This window comes from Aedes aegypti, chromosome 2 (assembly GCF_002204515.2).
Source record: "Aedes aegypti strain LVP_AGWG chromosome 2, AaegL5.0 Primary Assembly, whole genome shotgun sequence".
NCBI lineage: Eukaryota > Metazoa > Arthropoda > Insecta > Diptera > Culicidae > Aedes > Aedes aegypti.
Window position 1 is genome coordinate 438,251,624 of NC_035108.1, and position 25,756 is coordinate 438,277,379.

Genomic DNA, 25,756 nt, shown 5'->3' on the forward strand with positions numbered 1-25,756 from the left:
ATTGGATTTGGATTGGATTTGGATTGGATTTGGATTGGATTTGGATTGGATTTGGATTGGATTTGGATTGGATTTGGATTGGATTTGGATTGGATTTGGATTGGATTTGGATTGGATTTGGATTGGATTTGGATTGGATTTGGATTGGATTTGGATTGGATTTGGATTGGATTTGGATTGGATTTAGATTAGACTTGGGTTCAGAATCTAACTGAAGTCAATAAAAAGTTCAATTGTAGTCTATTCAAAATCCAAATCAAATTCAGTCGAAGTCCAATTGGAATTCAGTTAAAATCCATGAAAGTTCTATCTAATAAAGAATGGCTATCAAAAACTGATCTAAATTCAATTGAAATCTATTTGTAGTCGAATCCAATCCAAGTGCTGTTCAAATTGGGAGCTGGATCCTATTCTTGGCACTTTTGATCTACTTCGGCTGTGAGGTTTTTTGTAAGCTACAAAGCTCATATTAGGCCACAATATGCGTCGTACTGAAGTGCTTCTTATTGCAAAGTTGCAAACAATTCGGACAAGTAAAAACCCCCATGCCAAAGTGAATCATGGAAGTGCCCAAGTGGTTCTGCACCCTATATTAAACATTCGTGATCTTCAGCATTGATTGGTCTCACTCAGAATCGCTCGTGCATTCGAAATCGGAAATGGTTTGAAAATTATTTCCAAATCATCGAACAGTCATTTTCTATCTTAAAACTTCTAGACATCTTAAATTTTATTTGATTTTATCAATCCTTAACATGTGTTCCCCTGTAATCATCAGCACATGTGCTATCCAGCAGATACCTCAGAATCAATTACCACTTTTTTCGCCTGCTTGGTACACTTCTAACTCCCCTTATTTTCTGTTTGCTTTACAGATCACCCCGAAAGATGGCCTCCCAACGGTGGTGTGTAGTTCCTGCCGGGATCAGCTGGAGACTTGCCACCGGTTCCGACGGGTGGCGCACAAAACGCAAAAGTCACTCCAGAGCTTCCTCAGCTACGCCGCCAAACTGAGCGGAAGTGCACAGGTAAGTCCATAAGCGAGATCGGAGATCATATGGGGGTGATAAGGCGATGAGAGCGGTGAACTCTTCTTCTGGGGAACTTGAGATCGATCGATGGTGATAGTGTTATTTTACTGGACTGCCAGTGCAAATTGGGTGAAAAATTAGCAGGAAGTGATTTGGTGGAAGGGACCACACAGAAGCAGCTGTTGGCTGCAGCTGACGTCAACTAATTTACACCTTTGCTCGGAGTTAAGGTGGTGCAAATTGAAGAGATGGGTGATCTGCCGGCTGCCGCGGGAAATTATTTCGATAATTGATGGCATTAGTACCGATATTTTTTGGCAGTTTGAGTATTGGGTTTCCCATGAATTAGAGCTGGTTTTGCTGCTAACTTGCGGTAGTTGACGGGTAATGAGTGTCGATTTGGTGTTATGTTACGGAGCTTACGTATGCTCGGAGGAAATTTCGGCAAAACGATTCGATCAGTTGCGTTAGATAACTGGGTAAGATTATCAAAAGTTAATGAGTGGTTGAATGTCCATGTCGGAAATCGAACTGTTCATTGGCAAAAATTGACTTTTTGTTTATGGGAATCGTCATTATGCTTAAAACAACCGTTTTCAAAAAGTTTACTGTTAAAGGAAAAATTAGTTGATTGGACAAGGTTTCGGCAAAATTTTATTTGTTCCGATTTTTTGATAATATTTTGTTTTCCTCTCTCAAAAATTTATATAATTTTCAAGAGAAAAAGCTTAAAGATAGGGTCCAATTAAGCGATTTTATTTTCAAAGTTCTTATTACTCAATTCAGTAACATATGCAATCTCAAAACATCCAACTAATTTAATATCCTTTCCATGACAACTGTGGAGATGCAGAGGTAACGACGGGGTCGACGCCATTTTGCCTTTTTAGCTCTTGATTTGTGCACATTGAGAATTGTATGCTAATCCCAAGCCCCATTTATTGAATCTCTGTGCAACTTTGATCGTTCTGGTCAGTTACGGTGTAGCAACTACAAATTGTACGGTCATGTATGATCATGCTAAAAAAAACTTAGACTTAGGCTAAGGCTACCGTAAAAAATTGGTATAGGTTGCTCCGTACAAATCGACTAAATTCGAACGGTTATCATGAGTTAACAGTTGTCTGTTAAAAATACTGTATTTTAATTGAAAGGTTTCTAAAGTCTCTTTCTTGAGCAGAATGGTCTACAATGTTACTTTTTACAGTTTCTTGAATTGACATTTTAATTATTCTGGCAAAAAAATTTCTTCGACAGAAAAAAGTTTTTTTTTTTTTGACAAATTAAACTACAGCGTTTGTAGGATCATGCAAAATTTAGTATTCAGTGTAACTCTTCGAAAAGTGTATTCTTTTCTTTTGCACAATTAACTAACTTAAGTCCAGAATAGTTCCCCTTCTCTACAGAACAAGTTATTGGTGTGAATCTCTCGATTAGAGTAAGAAATTTTCGAAGAATGTCCTCTAGTGCTTCATTTTTTTCAATAGAGCTTTTCGAATGATTCTCTCAGGTTCGGGACTCTTGGAGAAACCACAAAGAAATTCTTCTGGTTAAATTTTGCTTGAGATCTTGTAGAAATATTAAAAAATCAAGTTTGATGAAAATATCTTTTGCTAATCCAAATTGAATTTCTTCAATAATTTATGAATCAGTCCTTGTAAAGATACCTGATTTTAAGCCTGGACCTAGAAGACCTAAAAATTCAAAATTTTTTAGGAATTATTTCACAGATTTCTCTAAGAATAACTCTTTTTACCCTTAATGATTAGATTTAGTTTTTTTCACACGTTTTTTTGCACGGTTTTTTTTTACACGGCTTTCGGAATCTATACGGTCCGTTTTTTACACGGATTTTGGAATTAACACGACTTTTTTCTTATTTACACGGATTTCAGAATTGACACGGTCATTTCTACACGGATTCCAGAGTCAACACGTTTTTTTACACGGATTCCGGAATTAGCACGATTTTTTCGCACGGATTTTTTTTCACGGCACGTATCCTTCGTGTAAAAAAACCTTAGAGTATTTCCATGCTTACTCCCGATATTCCTCTAGAAAATGATTAAGTGGTATCTCCAAAGATCCTTCCTAACATTCCTTCAACAAATCTGCAGTTAGTCGTACCGAAACTTCTCCAGTGACTACTTAAGAATTGCTAAGAAGCTTTTTCTAGAACATCCTCCAAGCAATCCTTGAATAGTACAACGCAGATAAACCTCTTGTATTTTCCTTTTTCAACGTTGCAAATAAATTTTAAAATTACTTGAATCCCTGGAATTTTTTTCAGAGAATTTTCCCACCTTTTACTCCATTTAGTTTCAATAAAATTCTTTCTGAAAATGCTCCAGTAAATTCTACAACAAGTCCTTCAGGACTTCCTACGTAGATATATAGTAATTTCCACAGAGGTTCCGCCCACAGTCTCCCAAAAATTGCTTCAGAATTTATACAAACAAACTCTTCCAAAGATTTCTTGAGATAATTGTCCATGGCTACCCCAAAAAGTAAAGGTAATATTAGCTGTTATTTTTTTTTAGGCTGAAAAAAATTTGACTTCGGCTTTGAAGGTGTCGAGTAATTTCTTAACAAATCCGATGAGGTTAATTTATTAATCAATTCAATCGCATATATTTTATTACCCCCCCCCCCCCCCCCCCCCCTCGTCCACTTGAAGGTCTCTATGGGACAAAAAGTCCATACATTTTCCAAGTATCCAGAAGTATCTTTAAAGGTCCTTGCTAGTGCTTATAAGTTATTTCTCTAGGATTTTCATCAGCAATTACTTTATGATTTCCTTTAGAAGTATCTCCTGGATTATTTCAGGAAAATATCCTGAAAATTTTCCAGTATAATCACTAGGAAGCGACATATTTTTCAAAAGTTCTCAAAACCAAAAATTCATGCTCTCTAATTAATTAAAATCACATTACAAGAGAAACCTCAAAGTTTGAGCTAAAAATATTAAGATTTAGAAGTCGCGCAAACGTCTTGAAGGTGAATTATCAAGTTATAAAAAAAGACCTTCAGTTAAATCACCATAACTTGGTTATTTTTCAACCAATTTTGAAACTTCTACCACCATAATCTTCCAAATCAATTTATAAAAACTTTGCAGAACATCAAATTTGTCTTAAATCGAAACTCGTCTTATTTAAAAGTAGTTTTCTCCAAATTTTTCCTCATTTTACTATAATATTCATCTTTGTTTGACAGTAACTTCATAAATACTCAATCCAGTCTAAATATTTTTATATTTTTTTTAAGCAAATTTAGTTGTTTTCAAACTGTTCATACAACACAATTTTCTAAAAAATGGTTTTGATTTATTTTTCCTCATCTGTAGAGCCTTTTCACCACTGCTTCCATTATTTAGGAATATTGTGGTATGACCCATATTTTATATGGTGCTCATCAAATATCCTTTCACAATTGAGATGTGATACACATTGGTTGATGTGTCACACTGTCCCAACTGGGCACAACTCGTTTTATAAAGTCTATTACCCTATTAGGACTACCTTGCCAAATTTCCAAGGGCTCTAATAACCCTTTTCCAAATGTTAACATTCTTTGATTAAGCAATGCTCCGCAGTTGCAGAGTAAATGCTCAGCAGTTTCGTTTTCAGCTTGACAAAAACGACACTCAGAGGATTGTATTTTTCCTATATTTTTAAGATGATACCTACTTGGGTTTTGACTTAGTTATTCAACAAAAACTACCCAAAAACATGATTTTTTGACGAAAAAATCAAATTTCTTTGGACTATTTAAGTTTTTTTCGCCGGAAATTGCATATTTTCTATAAAACTTAAGTTTAAAAAACATCTGGTTTTAATTACGAATTCTATGTATTGCTTAACAAGTACAATTTTTTTTTGTTTCAAATTATTTGAAAACTGTTGCAAGTCCTTTTCAAAGGTTTAACAAATGAGAAAAACCAGTTTCAGCTTTCGAGATAATGTTTAACTGTCATAAATTTAAAAAAATATTGTCATATTTTGTTAAAAAAAAAATCATGTTTTTGTGAAATTTATGACGAATAACTTGGTCAAAACCATTTTTTAGTGAAATGTGTTGTATGAGCAGTCAAAAAACAATCAAATTGGCTTCAAACGCATGTACAAAAATTTGGAATCGGTTTAGTATTCATGAAGCTATGGTCAAACAAAGATATTTTTTTTTAATCAAATGCGGAAAAAATTGGAGTAAACTACTTTTAACTAAAACTAGTTTTGATTTTGGTATTCTTTGATGTTCTACAAAGTTTTCATAAATTTATTTTTGAAGGGAATGGTGTTAAAGTTTCAAAATTGATTTCAAAATAACAATATTATGTTTACTTCACTGATTGTCATTTTTATAACTTGAAAATTCACCTTCAGGTCACTTGCGACACCTCTAGATGTTAATATTTTTGGCTCAGATTTTGAGGTTTCTCTTTTAATGTGATTTGAATTCAGTAGAGCACACGAATTTTTGGTTTTGAAAACTTTTGAAAAATAAGCCGCATCCCAATGGGCACCAAGACCGCAAAATATCGATTGTTTTTCAATAATGAATTAAGCAGCTTAGGTTTCCGGTACTGGGGTATCTCCGCCTAAAGGTAGCTTGTATGTAGTAATAATAGAAAGCAGGTCATTATGCCGAATGTCGTTAGGCCGAAAGGATCGTTTGACCGAAATTACTTTTGGCCATTTGATAAAATTTTAGAAATAAATCTATTTCTAATGGATAACACATTCATCAGTTTTAATATAATAGATGAAGGATTTCCAGAAGAATATAATAATGCAAGTCTGTAAAAAGACTATATTTTAAATCATAGGTATCTAATATCTCTTTTTAAGGTGAAAATACATCGAAGCCAAACCTCGAATTTTCAAGAGCACAGATCTAGAGAACCTGACAGCCCTTCGCGCTGAAAAGTTGACCGATTAGTCACCACCATCGAGTGACCAGTGAGTTACATTTTCAAACAAACGGTTGTCTGGTTCTCTGGATTTGTGCTCTTGAAAATTCAAGGTTTGGCTACGATGCATCTTTACCTTAAGTAAAATTGTTTCTAAATATTACGTAACACAAAAGGGGGAAGGGTCTGCTGTAGTGTTACGATCCATACACATTTTTTTTTTCATTTTCCATACAAAAGCTGTTACGTGGAGGAACGAAAATTTCGCGTTACGGAATATATGAACCATTCCAAGTCACTTATTTCAGTTCCTCGAATTGATAACCATTTTAAACAAATTTGATCCAAACGAGTTTTTTCTTCTACGTTTTGGGGGTTTATAGAATTACGTCAGGGGCGAGACGCAACCTCACTTTTCACCTGTTCAAAAATATTTAATTTAATATTTCGGCAAATTCACAATCTAATGTAGAAAATAAATTATTGGAATCAACAATTTAAACCGTTCCCTTCTCAGTAGATAAGCATTTGTTGTAAACAACCATGAATTTCATTCGTAGAACACTTTGATTTGAGGTTAGAAAATCACCACTGGCTGAATTTGATTTTAAACGCTTTGAAGGGTGAATCTTTTTTTCTTGCACAACGAACTAATTTAAGTCCAAAACAGTACAACTTCTCTGCAGGACGAGTTATCGGTTTGGATCTCCTTTAAATACGACTGCTGATTTGATAGATTACAATTCCAGATATTACCCGAGCAATTCGCAAAGAATTCCTCCAGATCTTCATTGATTTTCCAATAGTACTTTTCGGACGATTCCTCCAGGTTTTTATGTAAGGAAAACTGCTGAAAATTGTGAAGAAATTTTCATGAAAAACTTAAAGAAATTCTTTAAAAAAATAAGTGTCCCACGGATTCCTACAGAAATTTCTCGAGAATGTCTCAACGAATTCGGTTAGAATATCCTTGTGAAATTGCTTAATGAGTTTCTTACAGAGATTTATCTAAGGGGTTTCTAGCATTGTGTTCAGAGTACTCCTCCTAAGATTTCTTGAGTTAATTTTACAAATGGACACTAAAAAAGTTCAAGAAATGCTCCAATTATATTTGAATTCTTGAAGACTTTGTCTTACTCCAGTATCTAGCAGGATTATGGATTATTTCAGGACAATATCCTGAAGGAATTCTTGGATTATTTGTTTTTGAAAGATTATTGGAAGCAATATATTAAAAACAACCTGGATAAATCTCTAGGATAGCTCCTTAGGATCCTTAGAGAACTTTCTGGTTAAAATGTCTTAGGACTTCTAAGAAAATTCCTTAAAATTTCTGAAGGTGTCGCGTGTTTTATTTTGTTCAACACCCTTTGTTTTTCATGTTCCATATGAAATATCTTGCGATTGCATAAAAGTTTTGTTTTGGAAATATCTCATGAGCCGACCACAGAACCACGCCTGGTAGCCAAATCTCGAATTGATTGGCTCAAATAATGATAGCCCTTGAGCTATTAAACAACTTTGTCGAAGACGCCATCTTTCTAAGTGGTCAGGCTCCTGAGATAACTGCAAAACTAAAGTTTCATGCCAACTTGCGCAGCCTGGTGGCAGAGTTTTAAACAAACTAGCTTGAACAAGCTTGAGTTACTGAAAAACTTAGCCGAAGACGTCATCTCTCTAAATTGACAGGCTCTCAGAAGCTGAGTGAGTGCAAAAATGTGAGGATTTTTTTCTTGTACTCTTTCTCTATGCTATGCTCACCTTTACTCAAATTTTAAAAGTGACGTAAACTCTTGAGTGATCCGTCCAAACAAAACAGGACTTGCGGAGTTGTGATGGAACTTTGTTATGATAGAATTTTGGTCTGTCGTGTTTTGTGCTGCATCTTTGATGATGCTGAGTAGCATTATCAAGCAGAGAATGTCTGAAAACTCAGTGCTCAGTGATAAAAACATGCGTGCCACTCCGAAATTATTTGCGTGTTTCCCATTCTTTGCGAGTTAAGAAAAAGCAAGATGCAGGAGATAATTTGTTTTTGTGCGAGACCAAGCGATGCACAATCTCTATTATTTCAAACTCTTTCGTGCCAGCAAAAAAATTCACTCTAGGAAAATTTCAGCAAAGTATGCTATGAAGGCGGACAAAATTAATGAGTGCTTTGCAGAAACTTATAGGTTATAATCTTATTGTATTTTTTGGTAAAATCCAGAATGCGATCGCAGTTCTGTTTAGAGCTGCGAACTTATTTACACAGTTAGAGAAAATTGCTCAGAACAAAGTATAAAAACTCTTTTGATTTCTTACACCACATGCATCAACATAAATGAGACTTCACAAAGATTATCAATATTACTTGCCAAATTAGAGTAACATAAATAAAAATAAAACAGTTTTCAGTGAAATTTCGACGTCAGAAATATTAATTTCACCAGCTGTATAACATTTCATTGAAGTTCGTCAATAATGACTTAGTGTGTAAGAGGTCAGTTTAGCCGCTTATTTACATCTGTCAAAGCCGCCTGGAGTCGTCACAGCCGCCGTCCCATTGTTTCGACTTTGACATTAGCTTCGCATCCAGAAAACTTCGCATCGCGTGAGCAGGTGCGAATACGGTTTAGTGCTGCGAAGTCAATAATATATTTGGTGAAGTCAAAAATATAAGGTGGTGACGAATTATGTTCATCGTGTTTATAAGTTTTGACAGCCACATTTTAGTCAAATGAATTCAAGTAAAATTTTTGACACGTGTACAAAGCGGAAGGAAAATGAAACAACTCGACACCACGCAGCCCAAAAAAGTACATTGCGAGTCAGCATTGCCAGGATGCTGTGTAGAAAAATTACTCGTACACGTCTCTTTCGAATTAAAGGTACTGTCTCGAAGCAGCGCGTGTAGCACCGAAAGAGATTTGAGTCGCACCCTATCCCTGTTATTAAGTCTGCTTCTATGAGTTAACGGCATTGCATAGGGCCATGCTGTAAACAAAAACTGTTGAGTCTTGTTCTCAAGAAGATCCTTGAGAAATAATTGTTTGAGTGCTAACAAGGTGAAAATTCATTCTACTACTTAAAACCAAGATGGCGTCAAAATCCAAGATGGCGGCCAGATTTTTTCACTCAAAATAATACTCTTATTCCTCATCTGTCTCAAACAATACACCAACGATTGAAAACTTGTTTCTTCGTTGTACAAAAAATGATGTTTGCATTGATTGCACTCGCCGTATAAGAGTAGAACATGATTTAGAAAATCGTTCATATTATAGGGTAAATACCATTGCTCACCTAGTTTCTGTAGCCTATCTTACGCAATTTTTCGCAATTTTCTTTTCATTTTCAAGTCAAAATGACCGCCAATTTTTTTTTTTCAAGTTTAAATGAAAGCTATATCCTTTCTCTGTACGATGCCACTAAGTTTGCTATGTGTTCCAAGCGAAATATGAGACATATCACGTGAATAAATACCCAAGATTTATCGAAAAATGGGCTTATTCGCAAACTGTTCAGCTAGCTGGCGTACGAGGGGTCCACCAATTTGAGAAAACAGAAAGGACCACCCTTAAGTTTTATCTAAAACTAGCGATCAGTAACATAAAATTGGAATTCTAACGATGGATGCCGATGGCGGCCTGGTTTCAGCGAGAATTGCTCCATAGAAATTGCCTGATTCTTGTTTGGACTCTTTAATGATTCATTTGGGTCTCTTTTGTCAGTCAAAGACCACATTAAAGTATTATTTTTTAGACACTCCATAGATACCAGAATAGATAAGGAATTGAATTGAGCAAGATTGAAATTATTCCAGTGATGGGCATGATTATAAATATAACTTATATTGTTCTACCTACAGAATTTCGGGTGCAGTAAACGTTCTCGCCCATCTTCCTACACAGTTAAAAATAATGAAGATTACACGTCATGTAAACTTCATTTATGCGATGTAAACATGATGTAATGTAAATTTAAGTCTGAAATAATGTAAAAATGTGTTATATGTCATGTAATCACACAGGATCCTGCTGAATTACATGACATATAATTGAAGATTACATGACATATCATGTAAATATCCATGATATTCCACGCTCCAATTATGTGCATTATATGTCTCAGAAATTTACACGTTTCGTTCGAACTGTGTAGAACGAGACTCCACAATTCGGTGACAGCTACCTCAAACGATGGTCTTATCAACCACAATCAAAGAAGAGACCTTTGGTTTGGTGAGATCGTTCCATGTTTCGACTAAAAACTACAATATGATGTGCTATAAATCTCAATGGAGTCATGAAGAAATTTGGTGAGACCTTTCTATTATTTCATTTTAGGTATATTGTGCATTCAGCTGTGCATAGAATAAATCTAGAAACCTTCCATATCCAAATTAGGATTCTTAAATCCGTTCAAGCATTATTTCGTCATATTCACTCAATCTTTGATTAGAACGACCCCCATCATTCCAGTAAATATTAATATATTCATGAAAAGCGATGCATTAATCATCGCCGCCCATGACAAAGGCGCCTGGCAAACGATGCCATTCACCCTCGCAATAGTCTCAAACTCAATTGCTGCTTCGCCCACAGTCTGCGCCTTCACTTGCATTTCGCACTATCAAATGATGGATTGATCCACTGCGGAATGCACCGCATACCTTGATCCGGATCGAATCCGAAGTGCCGGACTGGAAAGCTCATTTTCATATCATCAACCACAGAGACCGCAAATTGCGCATAGATTCTAAGAAACTTGGGTCTCCTATAGGGTTGATATACCAGTATTCGACACCTTAAAGAAAAATATTTCTTATAAATCAAACGAAAGACTTTTTATTACTAATCAATTAAGCTTGCAATCCATGTTTAGCAGGAAAAAAATTAGAAAAAAAAAACTGATCAGAAACCTGCACTAGTATTCGCCTCTCTATTTTTTTTTAAATTTCGGTGGCGAATTCAGGAATTTCATGGCGAAATAAGGTGCAAAGGAGCAAAAATCTATTTATATTATTTTCTCAGAATATTTTGAGGGCTTTTAAGATTGTTGTCACATCATTCCAAAGTTATATATTAAAGACTAAACGATTTATATAAATTTGTTTCGTAAAACGGTGTATAATCCGGGGAAGCGAATACCAGTACATCCACCCTACTCGTTGTCTACGCAACGTGTGTAGTAACCGGAGCGACGTAGAATGCCTCTATTGCCGAGTATTGCAGTGTCTAATTCTCCGTTTGACTGCCCGGGATTACGCCATCGTCCCGCCGAGAGTCAGAATTGGCCAGCTGGAAAGATTATCTGCCACGCCACGCCAACTCGTCCACCGCCCGTTTTCTGTGTGACAAAGCTGATTTGCATTTTAATTAAAAATTCACTGACTGATATGTGCACGATGATAACGACCGGCAGCAGCAGCAACGCAAATCAGTCAACCGCATCCACGACTCGCGACGACTTTTGTATGGGGGGGGGACCTGGCGCTCTCGGAATGTCCAACGGGAGTTTGATTCGGACATAGTCAACAGAGGGCCAGAAAGGGAGTTGGCAAAATCCCCATTGTTGTTGCGTCGTAACTGACTTTCTGTGTTGTCTGTTGTGACAAATTGTGGACCTAATCCTCCGGCACACACTGGGGCAGATCGCTGTTTTCGATGGTCAAAATCTGTGGTACTCCGAATATACTTAATTGAAGCTATTTGTTATTGCAAGTACACAAGGAATCAACTGATGCTACTTCGTTATTGCAAGAAAACGGGGAACTAACAGATGCTAATCAGGACCAATAACATCCTCAAAGTGTAAGTACTGGTGCTCTTGTGATTATAACTAATAATAATGACACCGGCTGCATCCCAATGCAGGTCAATTTGGAGGAGGGGAAAAAAATGTTGACGCGTAACTTGCTTGACAGAATCCAATGATTCCTCTGCACTTCCACAAGAATACACATTTGAAGGTTGGATATGAGGAAGGGCCTTTGAGGGGGTTAAGAGTTTAAGGGTATTCATTTTGGTAAATCATAAATGAATGCATAAGTATGGATATAGATAACTGATACTTTTTTCGTTTTCGATTACCAACTGGTGAGCTCGTTTCATGCGTGAGATAACACATTTTATTGTGACAACGCTACGTTTTTGAATTTTTTCAATCAAACTATGGATGGTTCGTCACTACAAATATCGTCTCAAACCCTTGTTATTTTTTATATAATTTCAATATACGCGTATCTTTCCTTTTTCATCATTACTATAAACAGCTTAGAAAAATTCAACATTTTGAATTTCGACATACTTTATCATTTTCTACCAAAATCTTTTCATCCTAAAACAAGAAATCCAAACTAGTTATAAGCAAAAGTCGTACTTTTCCTCCTTATCCATGAATCCCATCACCGACAAAAGGTGACTCCCAGATCTTTTCCCTTTATCACTAATCAACACTTCTCGTGGTGATTGTAGAGATGCAGAGGTATTTTCTATCCCTAGAAGCAACAATCATTACATACACACTAACATTCCTTCTCCATCCCAACTGGCTGTACGGACTTGCCGGGGCCGTTATTGATCAATAATACGGGAGCTGCTCAAATGTAATCTTCGAGAATAAGCGAAGTGCAATGATAACTAGCTAGAGGTTCTGGTCGTCGAAAATAGCGAACTGTCCCATTGTTCGTCACCCCTCGCGGAAAGTTCGCAATGCGTCGTTTGTCGTTTGTGAGAAGCAGACAAGACGCCCACGCTACTTCTGCCGTTGACCAGTCAGCCGTCATTCGAAAAGGCCTCTTAACGAGCGACCACTCGCACACCCAGAAGGAGAAACATAAATTAAGTTTATTTTTCAAATTGACTCGATGATAACGCGATAAAATAGATGCATGCACTTGGAGAGTGGATCACCCACGCATGTTGGCTTCGTTGCAGAATGAGTTGCAAATCTAGTACTGGGGCTTCTCGTGGTTTGGGACGGCATGATAACTGACGGGGCAGGACGGAGACCGGAGGAAATAGGTCAATCGCCTAGTCGTATCGTTAACTGGCCGGTTTCCATGCTTCGCCAAGACAGACAGCGGGTGATAAAACCATATGAATTAAAGGCAATTAAAGTTTCAATAAATTGTGATAAAGCAAAAAGTGGCGTGCTTCGAAGCAATCAATTTGCAGTGCAGCCTCAGAAGTTGATTATTTTTTGTGTACAATCAAGAGGAATTTGATAGGTAGTTACAGTTGTTAGTCACGTTTATCTTAGGCAGTAGTTATAGCTACATCTAATTCTAAAAAACTATTATTAAAATTAAGATGAAAACAAAACGAAGCAATAGCTCCAACTTTCAAGGGTACAAATATGGAGAAACATAAATCTCGGTCGAAGGATCAGTCTTTCGAAGTATTTCAACGTTCTCCATACTTCTGCTCAAAATTTAGATGTATGGTTTCGCCTTAATTTCACCTTAATCATCCTGGAATACACATGCACGTCCTAATTTAAAGTAAACTTCTTTGCATCAACTTCATTAGCACTGCCTCTGTCTGTACCCGGAACCATGTGCTTTGTTTCTTTACACTTGACGGTCAATCCTAATTACTGCTTCGCTTTCTTTAGTGGAACAAAATTTCCTCTCTTACTCTGTGATCAATTTCAATGTAGTTGTAACTTACCGCACAGCATATCTAACCCTGTAATAAAAGTGCTGTTTCTCTAATCGTTAGATCTCTCTAACGTTCTCTTGAGTGCAACGCTCTCCAGTAAATACGAGAGGACCTCTTTTTGCTTCTATTCATCAAAGGTCACAAACGAGGATAGCAGTTTGTTTGCCACTGAGTTGATTTCAAGTAATCAGGGATTGCATGTATCATTTAAATTAGTTTTGCTGAACAACCATGTCAGACATTATCTGTCACAAACAGGGATCCTATTCCGAAAAAATTGAGAGTATCTTCCACTTATCGCGCTATGAAACAATCATGATCTGCAATACATCATGAGAGTCTTCCGGCTGATCGGGGATTTTTTGCCATGCCAGCAATATAAGACACCTACACCCAATGAAAAATAGGGAGAAAAGAGAGTATTATCATCGCTCTCTGATTGGGGCTCTCATCCTCTGGTGTTATTTATCAAGCTTTTTGCAACTTGCAAAACATTGCCAATCACGGAGGGTTTCAGAAAGGATGTTTTCTTCGCTTGTTTTGATTGTGTTTCAAAATTAAATGAGAACTAATTTTGCAATATCTTCATTTTTTATAACTGAAATATACGCAACCTTACAACCTTTAAACACTTGACCTATTCATACAGTCGACTCTCAACATCTCCATGTTCTATATCTCGAAATCTCTCCCTTGTCGATGACTTTTTTGGTCCCTTCATTTTGCATACAATTTCTCTTTCCGAATCTCAATATCCTCCTTATCTCGATATCTCCATATCTCGATGTGTTTCTGTTGATTTTTCGTTCCCAACTTTCTCTCCGTATGTCGATATAGGGTAAGTGTTCCCTTAGTTGTGGGTGTTCCTATAGTTGCGGTAGTGCCGTTTTCACTGATTTCATTAAATTAGCCACATAACCGACACTGCCAATCGACGTATTGGCTTGTTGATACACGAAATAGTTGAAAAGAGCGTTCAAATTGCTTTAAAACTGATGAAATATCACTAAAAATGCTAAAACTGTTATTGCTTGTACCAATAGTTGCGGTAAAGTGTTCCTATAGTGGAGGATCCCATAAGAAAACAACGGATACCGCAACTATAGGAACACAAATTAAAAATATACCGCAACTAAAGGAACAGTGCACCAATAGTGGAGGTATGATTTTTCACTGACATGCCGTGGATTACTGCGATGAAATATTTTTTCTCATTAAGCCAATGGCCGTTACTTCCCGTAACAACACTAACATATACATTAATTGCGCTTCTTGAATTTAGGCGATTAAATGAAGTTCAGTAGTGCTTAGTACCTCCACTATTGGTACATCTACCGTAACAATTATCGAAGGTTACTAGAGCAAACTTTAGGGATTCTAAACAAATAAGGTATGCGACATGACGTCTGATTGTTTATTATTTTCTTGGTAACGGAGTGGGTTTCAATCTAGTATTCATTAAACTATTGTTCTTTGTCTTGATCTCTTTTTCGATGGTCCCTTCGATATCGAGATGTGGAGAGGCGACTGTATTTTGATAAAATGTCTGAAAACCGACCAAGCGTTATTCTGAATTCTCATACTTAGAACAAAAGCTGATCAAACTTAAAGCTTATTTAATTATGATTAGGATATACCTCAAATGTATTTTGGGCATACTTCATGGTTTTAAAAATCATAACTACCATACTTAAAACCAAAAACTTTTGCGGAAACCACTAATTTTGTCCTCTAAAAGTTGGTCGAATAGGCTGATAAGCTTGAAGTACGTTTTGAAATTATTGTTAGGTCGGTTTTTTTTTCAATGATAAGGCTGATACAAATATTAAATTTCTTTTATGTCCGAGACCACTTTGAAGGTACGAGGGGGGGGGGGGATAAAAATAAATAAGGAACAAGAAAATAAAAATGAAAAAAAAAGTTTCTCTTTCGAATTTTTATTTTTAACGATAGTTGCTAAACTTTTTTCAATCGTTCTCTGAATCATTATTTTAGGGTCGATGTACCAATAGCCGCATAGCTAAGAACAAAAATTCGTATAAAATCGAAAAATATCGCTAGCGTCATTATTTTTACATCATCTGAAAGCTTTTTATCTTGGTTTTGTGGGAAAAATATGAAAACTACGAAAACTCAAATGTTTGTATTTATTATCGCGTGTGCCACTATAGGAATACATGTGCCTTTAGTAGCACTATTTCTAATTTGTGTTCCTATAGTAGCACTAGCATCACGGCGTTGGAAAAATACTTATTAAAACCGTATTTTTACAAAACTTTTATATTTTTCCTACAAATTGTGGATCAAAAGCTTTCGTTTGGTGTAAAAAAAGTTCTTAATTCATCAATTATTTCGTATAATAAAAAATAGTTTCTCTCAGTAGTGCTACTATAGGAACAATAGGTTTACTATAGGCGCAAGGGAGCTCAAATTTTAAGCAAAACTAATTATTTCGATCAATTTTTGAACAAAATCAATCTGTGTATCAATGGTACTTAGATAAATAGCTCCTGACCTTCAAGTCAAAAAATGTTTTGAAAAGATTTATAGCAAAAGGGCCGTTCAAAGCCACTAGTGCGACTGTAGGGGACTGTCTACTAAGGGAACACCGACCCTACTTGTTTTTTACTTTAAAAATCGAAAAAACCTAACTAATGTCAAAAAATTATGAATCTTTTTTTTTCTCCCCTTTAAAATTTTCGGATTTATGAAACGTTATATTAAAGCTTTACTTTGAAATTCCAACAGAACTGGAGATCAACGGAATCTTAAAGGTTTTTACAATAATTACAAAGATTGCTTTTCGGAATTACAAATATTCACAACATAATTCGCAGGAATCCCACCGCAATCTCATAGATTCTTACAGAAATATCGTCTCAAAGATACCCATAGAATTCCAAGAGATTAATATTCGGAATCCCATTCCCACCCCAATTCTAGAGTTTTTACCAGATTCCTAATATTTCCGCAATATTCCTAGAATGGTATTTAAACTTTCAGAATTATCATAAAAAATCCGACATCCCTATCGGAATCTCAAAGTTCCTACAGGAATTCCGGAATTCAAAAGGAAATCTGAGATGTCAGAATTTACACGTAAAATTCAGAATTACTTTATCAATATCTGAATTCCTACCGACATCCTAAAATTCCTAGAAAATAACATAATTATCGTAATGCCAGAATTCACACGGATATTACAAATTGCTACTGCCAGTAATCTTACCGGAATCTCAGAATTGGCGGAGCGAAAGTTTTCGTAACCTCAGAATTCCTTTGCAAAACTCAAAATACCTTCCGATATATCAAAACTCATATCGTTTTCCCATGATTTTTACTCAAAAGTAAATTATTCCATTCAATTCCGCAAACTCAAAGCATGTGTAGCAACCTCTGAAGCTAACTACCAGTAGCTTTGTAGTAAATGCTACCTTTATTCATAGCAATGCGTTGTTTGTAGTATGTTCGAAAGGTGTAGAAAGGAAAATGACACAAACATGTTCCACTCGTGTTCCACATATAGCGTTTACTACCGAGAATGTAGTAAACTCAACTTTACTACATTTTATTCATACGGCCCATTGTTTGCTGAAACATTTGGTATTGAAATGCGTTGTAACTCGATGGTAAATAAATCGTGCACGACACATGTACCGACGATTATTTCGAACCGTGTAGACTCTGCTGCACTTCTTTCTCAACTAAACTTCTACACACCCTCTCGGCATTTAAGAACAAGAAAATTATTTTCAGAAAAATCATGCAGGACGCATTATGCTCAAAACGGACCAATAAACCGTATGATCCGTCAGTATAATGTACATTGCGAATTAATTGGCATTACTATGTCCAAAGAGCAGCTTAAAACACGACATAAAAACAATAGAAGTAATCCATAGCATGTAAGAAAGTATTGTAATTATTGTATGTAGTCTACCTATGCTTGACGACATTTTATATGGGGAATGTCGCTCCCTCAATGAACATCAGTATATCTTAAAAATCAGATCATCAATGATTATTATCGACACGCATTCTTAAGCCAAAATTGTTTTTTGAGAACTTGTGAAAAAAGGTGCAAAAATATTTGGAAACAAAAAAGTTATCACGATTTGAATATTCATTTTGCGGTAAAAAAATAAGCTGCTGGTACTTAAAGGGATTAACCATTGCCCAGTTGAGATGTAGCACTAGAAGCAAGAAGTAGGGAGAGATGCCTTTGTTTGCCTCAATTGATAAACACACATCTTGAAGCAAGTTTAGGTATGATTCAAAACCCAGTACGGTAGATATTATAATTTGAAATAGGAAATTCTCTCAATTTCGCTTTTCAAAATAAAAGAACGTACTAGACGGATTTCACGCCAACTCGACAAAGGGATTGGCAGCACCCCTTCAGAATTCAATGAAACTTTCTGGGTGTGAAGACTATGTGAAACTAAGATACTTTACATACTTTGTTTTTTCAAAATCAATCTAGACTAACATTTGGAAAGGGTCAAAGTTTTTTTTTTTACTTTTTTTTTATAAACCCGTATAACTCGAAAACGGTAAGACCTACAAAAAAGTGTTGTATGGGGGGCTGTCGTGAAATTTCCTGACGTTTTAGAAAAAAAATGTTGAAAAAATGAAAACATATTTTCTACACTGAAAAATAATATGATTCAAAACTTAAGAGTCGATTTAAAAAAAAAATGGCCATTTCAGATTTTAATCATCCTTAAGCAAAAAGTTTTGTAATTAAATTTACTAAAAGTCGTCCATACATTGCAAATTGGGCATATCTAAGGGAAAAAAGTTTTTCTAACAACGAATTTTTCAAGTCCAATTTTTTTTTCGAAGATTTTGTTCTAAACCGTCAAATATGATCGTGTTTTCAAGTGATAAATGAGTTTGAATCAGAAATAAATTGTATTTTTTATTGTGAATAGTTAAAAAACGGAATTATGCAGTGATTATGTTTTTTAAATGAAAGCAATCTATGGATTTCGCATGAGGAAACATGAGGAGCTTGGACTATCGAATTAAAAAGTCAGTGGAGATCACCAAAGCTGTACGTCATGACATACTAGGCATGGATGCAATGGACGTCGACAAGGTGGAGGCATTCGAGGAAATCATCAATCAGTTGAAAGAAAAATTCAACTCCCCAGTCAACATTTTGGTTGGTATAACTTTTGTTATACATCATTCTATATGAATCAATTCAATCGTATAGAATGCACGTAAAGGCTATATACCTACCAAAGTGGAGGCTATATGCGTACTTGGCACGACTTTTTCGGACTTTCTGCGATCAGATATACGATGCCACAAAATTTGGATGAAAATAAAAAAAAAGATGCCAGCTAGTCTCAAACTCGGGACCTCTCGATCATGTTTCAGGCACCTAACTACTGTACCACCAAGGATTGCATATCCGATGGGTGATTATTTGCCAATATTAATACATGTTTCATGTACAGCGACACATACTTTGTTCTTTGAGGCCCATCGTCAGCAGATAGACAAAGTTTGGATGGCAATTTTTGCTAAGTCATTGCGATTTCATATGATGCTTTCTGGATTGATATATGATCTGTCAGTTTATATAACATAACGCGATTCTATGTTGCACTATTTACGACATGTTTTGTTGTCAACACAGATTGTCGTTTATGAATCGTATTGGGGATTTTTATACAACTTGTATTGACATTGATAACGCTTAATATGGCATCTTGTGTGATTCTGATTTTGGACGCATGAATATGTGATTTTGGATGCACATTCTTATACGATACGTGGTTCACTGGGTCACCTGGTATTGACAGAAATGACCAGTTGAAAATATTATCGGTTCTTCCTAAGTTGTGGTCGATCAACAAAATTGTCGAGGAGTTCGAGGCACCAATTTACATGGTAAGACAAGTGAAACAACTTGTGAATGAACAGGGCATTCTATGTACCACAAGGGCTCGAAGTGGGCATGGAATTAGTGAAACAGATAAACAGGTTGTTATTGATTTCTTTGATAGTGATGATATTAGTAGGCCTATGCCAGGAGCCAATGACTTCGTTTATGAGTACCGAAATGGTAGTAAAGAACAAGTTCAAAAGCGTCTATTGATGATGTCTTTTAAAGAGGCGTACATGATTTTTGAAGAAAGATGCCAAAATGTAGAAATTGGTTTTACTTTGTTTACTATGTTGAGGCCTAAACATTGTAGGCTTCTCGATAGCACAGGAATTCACAATGTATGTGTGTGCACATACCACGAAAATGTTAAATTAATGCTTAACAGTTTAGGAATTGTCTCTCAGGCAGAAATTTGTGAAAAACTGTTATGCGATGTTTTAGTAAGAACGACTGATTGTTTTTTTCGAGAATGTGAAAAGTGTAATTCCAAAGAAAATATTACAGGAGAACTAATCTCGCTTTTAGAGGAAAGCGACAAAGAAGATGTAGTTTTTCAGCAATGGCTCACCACCGATCGCTGTAATTTAGAAACTATAATAAAGCCTGTTGAAGAATTTGTTACGTATTTCGTGGAGAAAGTTGATAAGCTAATAACTCATGATTTTATTTGCAAAGAACAGTCTTCTTTTCTACGAAACAAAAAAAAAACTCCTTAAAACAAGGTGAAATACTGGTAATTAGCGACTTTTCTGAAAATTATAGTTTTATCATACAAAACGCTGCTCAAGGATATCACTGGAATAATTCCCAAGCAACGATACACCCATTCGAGATTTACCATAAAAAAGATAATAAATTGGAAAACGTTAGTTTTATTATAATATCAGAAGTGTTGACCCATGATACAGTAGCAGTCTGCTATTTATTTCAAAATTGATAAATTTTGTTAAACAAAAAATAAATTTCTCAATAGTTATTTTTATGTCAGATGGAGCAGCAGCTCATTATAAAAATAAAAAAAAAATTGCCAGCTTATGCAATTTCAAGAAAATATATGGATTGGAAGCAGAATGGCACTTTTTTGCCACATCCCACGGCAAAGGCCCCTGTGACGCTATTGGTGGCACTCTCAAGCGAATGGCAAAAAGAGCAAGTCTTGCAAAAGACTATGGAAACACAATCGCAACTCCGCGAGAACTATTCGACTGGGCAGTGAAACAAACTGATACATGTATCACCAAATTAAATTTCTGTTATATATCTAATGAACAGTATGTTACAATGTCAGAGGAATTGATGGAATTGTTTGATAAGGTTTGATAAGGTACCCAAAAATATCATTGTTTTATGCCTATTAGTGATACACAAATTACAGCCAAACGGTATACCAATTTAGAGGATGAACCAAAAATATTCAATTTATTCAGTAAAGCCCAAAAATAATGTAAATATTCATGTGCAGATACTACGTTTTAGGATATATAGCAATAATAAAAATAATGATGCATGATAAAAAAAACACGACTTTTTTTATAAGCATAATATTGACCCTTTCCAGACACCTGTTAAGATTGGTTTTGACCAAATAAGAAATAAAATATTATTGTGATATCTTTCCAACCTTTAAAAACCCATCGGATTGTTAGACGGAGTTCATTTTCTCATAAGCGCACGGTGCTCCCCTGACCGTTATTATCAGAAAAAAAATCTCCATCAAATCTGTGCTCACAAGTCGATTTCTATAGCCAAGCTGCATGTCTGGGCAAAATTTTAAAAAAATCGTAGGGCCCGTTTTGAAGATACGCCCTTTTGAATGTGTAAGTCCACTAATTCTAAGGAAATTTGAGATATTCAAACGAGTTTTCATTGGCCGTGATTATCAGGATAGATATAATATTAAAATTTGAACTAAAGTAGGTTTAAATAGTTATTTGTAAGTTCTGGGAAGAGTTTTGAATGAGTAGATAGACGAAATTTGGAATTACGTCCTTTTGGAAGCGTAACCATTGAAAACACTTATTTCCAATAGTTTAATTAGGCATTCTTATACTTTTAAGCATATTCAAATGTTTTCAATGGCACATTGCACTTATACACCCGATTCTGTTTTTGCACGGATTTTTTTTACACGGCCGTGCAAAAAAAGTTTCCATACATTTTTTTCCACCAAAACCTTATTTTTGCATGAAACGTCGAGAAATGGTGTTACTTTTTTTGCACGGTTTTTGAAATTTTGAACTGAAAACTTTTTTTGCACGGTACGCATCCCCCTTAGCTTAGCTTAGCTTAGCTTAGCTTAGACTGACTACACATATCAATGGTTGCTATTCCGTGATTGACCGGAGTCAGTGAAAATGCACAAAGAATCAACTAGAAGATCGGCTGGGATTGGCCATAATCTTCTTCAGTGTGCATAATTCAGTGCCTCTATTTATACATGGTCAATAACGGCGCCGGCCACGTCCTTGCAGTCAGGTGGGATTGGGGGAAGGAATGTTAGTGTGTAACCTTTGCTATTTGGAGACCGTGTTTGCCTCTGCATCTCCACAAAGGTTACTGGGAGGGATGTTTGTTAATGGGGAGGATCGTTGGGTCACAGGATTCACTTTGATAAGCGATTAGACCATGATAAATAATTATTGGTGAGATATAAACATGCTTATATGTAAATATTATTTTTTCATTTGATATGAACAATATCTATGTAGAGAAAAATTATGCCGACACTTGACGTGACGAACCTTTCAAAGTTTGTTGAATAAAGTGAACCTTTCGCAAGTCTACACTCGTAGTGTCGAACCATTCAAAGTTTTTTTTTTTAATTACAAAAATAAAGGTAAAAGGTGTTTTGAAAAAGAAAAAATTAGACATTAATAATTTATGAATCAGAGTTTATGTCGACACTCACAGTGACGAACCTTTCATAGTTTGTTGAAAAATCATATTTACGTCTCACCGTTGTAACGATTAAAGGTGCAGTCATACATATTTTATAGATTTGAAATAGTAGCATGAAACGAGCTCACCAATTGATCCGTCATCCTTGAGCAGCAACAATCCACTTTCAGCTTCACTCATTTGATCGGCTATATAAAAGCACTCAGAGAAAATAGGCGCACGACCCGAGAGGGAAAACAACTGACGACTGCTCGGGCTTTCTTGCTGCACTGCCCAGGAGCAAGTGTCAACTTCGAAAGATCAAAAAGAACTAATCGAACGCGCCACTTTTTCACTTTACCCGACCGATCGCGCGACATGTTTGATCCTGCCCTCATCGCCGGCCCCCGTAGGAGCAAGCGTCAAGGTCGAAGGATCAAACATAACTAAACGATCACGCCACTTTTTCACTTTCACTCGACCGACGCGCGACATGTTTGATCCTGCCCTCTTCGCCGGCTCCCGCAGAAGCAAGCGTCAAGGTTGAAGGATCAAACACAACTAAACGATCACGCCACTTTTTCACTTTCACTCGACCGACGCGCGACATGTTTGATCCTGCCCTCATCGCCGGCCCCCGTAGGAGCAAGCGTCAAGGTCAAAGGATCAAACATAACTAAACGATCACGCCACTTTTTCACTTTCACTCGACCGACGCGCGACATGTTTGATCCTGCCCTCTTCGCCGGCTCCCGCAGAAGCAAGCGTCAAGGTCGAAGGATCAAACACAACTAAACGATCACGCCACTTTTTCACTTTCACTCGACCGACGCGCGACATGTTTGATCCTGCCCTCTTCGCCGGCTCCCGCAGAAGCAAGCGTCAAGGTTGAAGGATCAAACACAACTCTGAAAACTTTTTTTGCACGGTACGCATCCCCCGTGCAAAAACAGAATCGGGTGTATGCCGCCGAAGTATTTCACAATTAACTAATTTTCCATAGGCTCAAGTGTTTTAAGGCATTACGGAGCTAATTTCATCATGTAACTAAATTAGTTCTTGTAGCACGATATTTTGGCTAGCTTGGTAAACCCATGTACTCACGATTCAGTTTATTTTACATGCAATTATTGTTACCTGTTGTACATCGAAGAGAAGTATACGTCAAGGAATACTTTACGAGGTAAGTTTTTGGTTATGGATATCAGTGTATGGAATAAAATAAAATTAAAAACGTAGAAAGCAGCGATACAAAATGGAAGAAAACAATGCAAAGTTTAGAAAATCCGTTGTTATTTTGTTTAATGGAGTTCAAATTTGTAGCATTTACAGAGCTTAATTTTATATGTTTGTCTTTGTAAATTTGTAAAACTTTGTGAGGCTCCAAAGGAATGATATTTTTTACTTCACAAGCACAGTCTGCGATCGAAAACAAATAAGTTTAAATGGAAATCTTCAGATTGTGTAGGATTGGAACCATATTCTGGTATGTCGTCCAGAACAATTTACGATTTTCCGGTAATCAAAACTGGAATTTACGTAAAATCCATGAACAACTCTGTTTTAACCATATTTTATATATCTTTTCAAAATTATACCCCTTGACTTTGAATTCCATTATCCCCAATACCTGAAGACCATCTCCGCAAGTTCCAGTTTCTAGAATGGCATTACTTCGAATTTCATTATCACGGGACAATGTCATACAAGGTAATTATATATTCGGGATAATAGCTTTCAGTCTAATAGTGCATTCAGGGTGATGACACTCGGGTTAATGAAATTCGGAGTTAATGTATAGAATCTTCTCAAGTTAGTTTGATTTTCAAGGGAGACATGTAGCATAAAGCTCTGAAAGTGTTATGATTTTAAATTCAATTAAACCAAATAATAACGAATGATTCTTACTTTTCTTAAGCATATTTCAAGTACTGAGGTTTTCTCTTCACGAGTTACCATGAGAATGGACTGATTGATTTATACAATTCTTTCACTATTGCATTCATACAGAGCTCTTACGTGTTCGTAAAATCGAAAAGACCGAGAAACCCAATGGTAAAATTGTAGATTTTTTGAAAAATATAAATGTAGTAATGTATGCTACAAATGATCACAAAGGTGTTGACAGTGGTTTAGAAGTCTATAGTTTGGCCAATTGTGCATTACTCAGCAATTGAAGTTTATGTTCTGATTTTTTTTTTTTTTTTTTTTTTATTTTCGACTTTTGCAGTCAGCTATTTTTACTGTTAGGGGAATGTTCTGAGGCAGTACAAAATTAGCCACAATAGCCGGTAGCTTCTGCTTCTTCTTATTGGCATTATGTTCCAACTGGGACAGAGCCTGCTTCTCTACTTAGTGTTCAATGAGCACTTCAACAATTATTAACTGAGAGCTTTCTTTGCCAAAGTTGCCATTTTTGTATCGTATATCGTGTGACAGGGTTCAAACATACTCTATGCCCAGGGAAGTCAAGGAAATTATCATTACGAAAAGTTCCTGGATCGACCAGGAATTGAACTCAATCACCTCTAGCATGGCTTTGCTTGGTAGCCACGGACTCTAACAACTCGGTCAGGGAAGGCCCAAGGTAGCTAGTTGGGCCAAAACAATATTTAATGAATAATAATAATGACACGAACATTGCTCCGTAATGCCTTACAGCGCTTGAGCCTTCGAAATGATAATCAATTGTAAAAGACTTTGGCGACATATAAGTGCAATATGTCATTGAAAACATTTGAACATGCTAAACGGAATGCCTTCTTAAAAGAATGCCGAATTAATCTATTGGAAATTAGTGTTTGCAATGGTTACACTTCCAAAAAAACGTAACTCCAAATTTCGTCTATCTTCTCATTCAAAACTCCTCTCAGAAGTAACAAATAACTATATAAACCAACTTTGATTCAAATTTTCATATTATATTTATTCTGATAATCACGGCCAATAAAAACTCGTTTAAATATCTCAGGTTTTCTTAGAATTAGTGGACTTACACATTCAAAAGGGCGTAACTTCAAAACGGGCCCTACGATTTTTTTTAAATTTTGCCCAGACATGCAGCTTGGCTATAGAAATCGACTGGTGAGCACAGATTTGATGGAGATTTTTTTCTGATAATAACGGTCAGGGGAGCACCGTGAAGCGGTTTGGTGCGAGATCAATTGTATTTAATTAAAAAAAAAACTCTGTATAATTCCGTTTTATTTTTTTTAACTACTCCCAATAAAACAAATATAATCTATTTTGTGATTAAAACTCATTTATCACTTCAAAATATGAGCATACTAGACTATTTAAAGCGAAAAAAAAAAAAAAAATTTGGACTTAAAAATTCGTTGTTAGAAAAACTTTTTTCCCTAAAATATGCCAAATTTGCAATGTATGG

General features: G+C 36.0%; 1 protein-coding gene across 2 annotated transcripts in view; it reads left to right on the forward strand.

Moving 5' to 3' along the window:
* LOC5568000 (ras-interacting protein RIP3) overlaps positions 1–25,756 on the forward strand; it is an 899,140-nt gene that overhangs the window by 576,469 nt on the left and 296,915 nt on the right. For both annotated transcript variants that reach the window (XM_021847835.1, XM_021847836.1), the window contains exon 3: positions 876–1,028. In XM_021847835.1, coding sequence (XP_021703527.1) covers positions 876–1,028 — 153 coding nt within the window. The remainder of the gene's footprint in view (positions 1–875; positions 1,029–25,756) is intronic.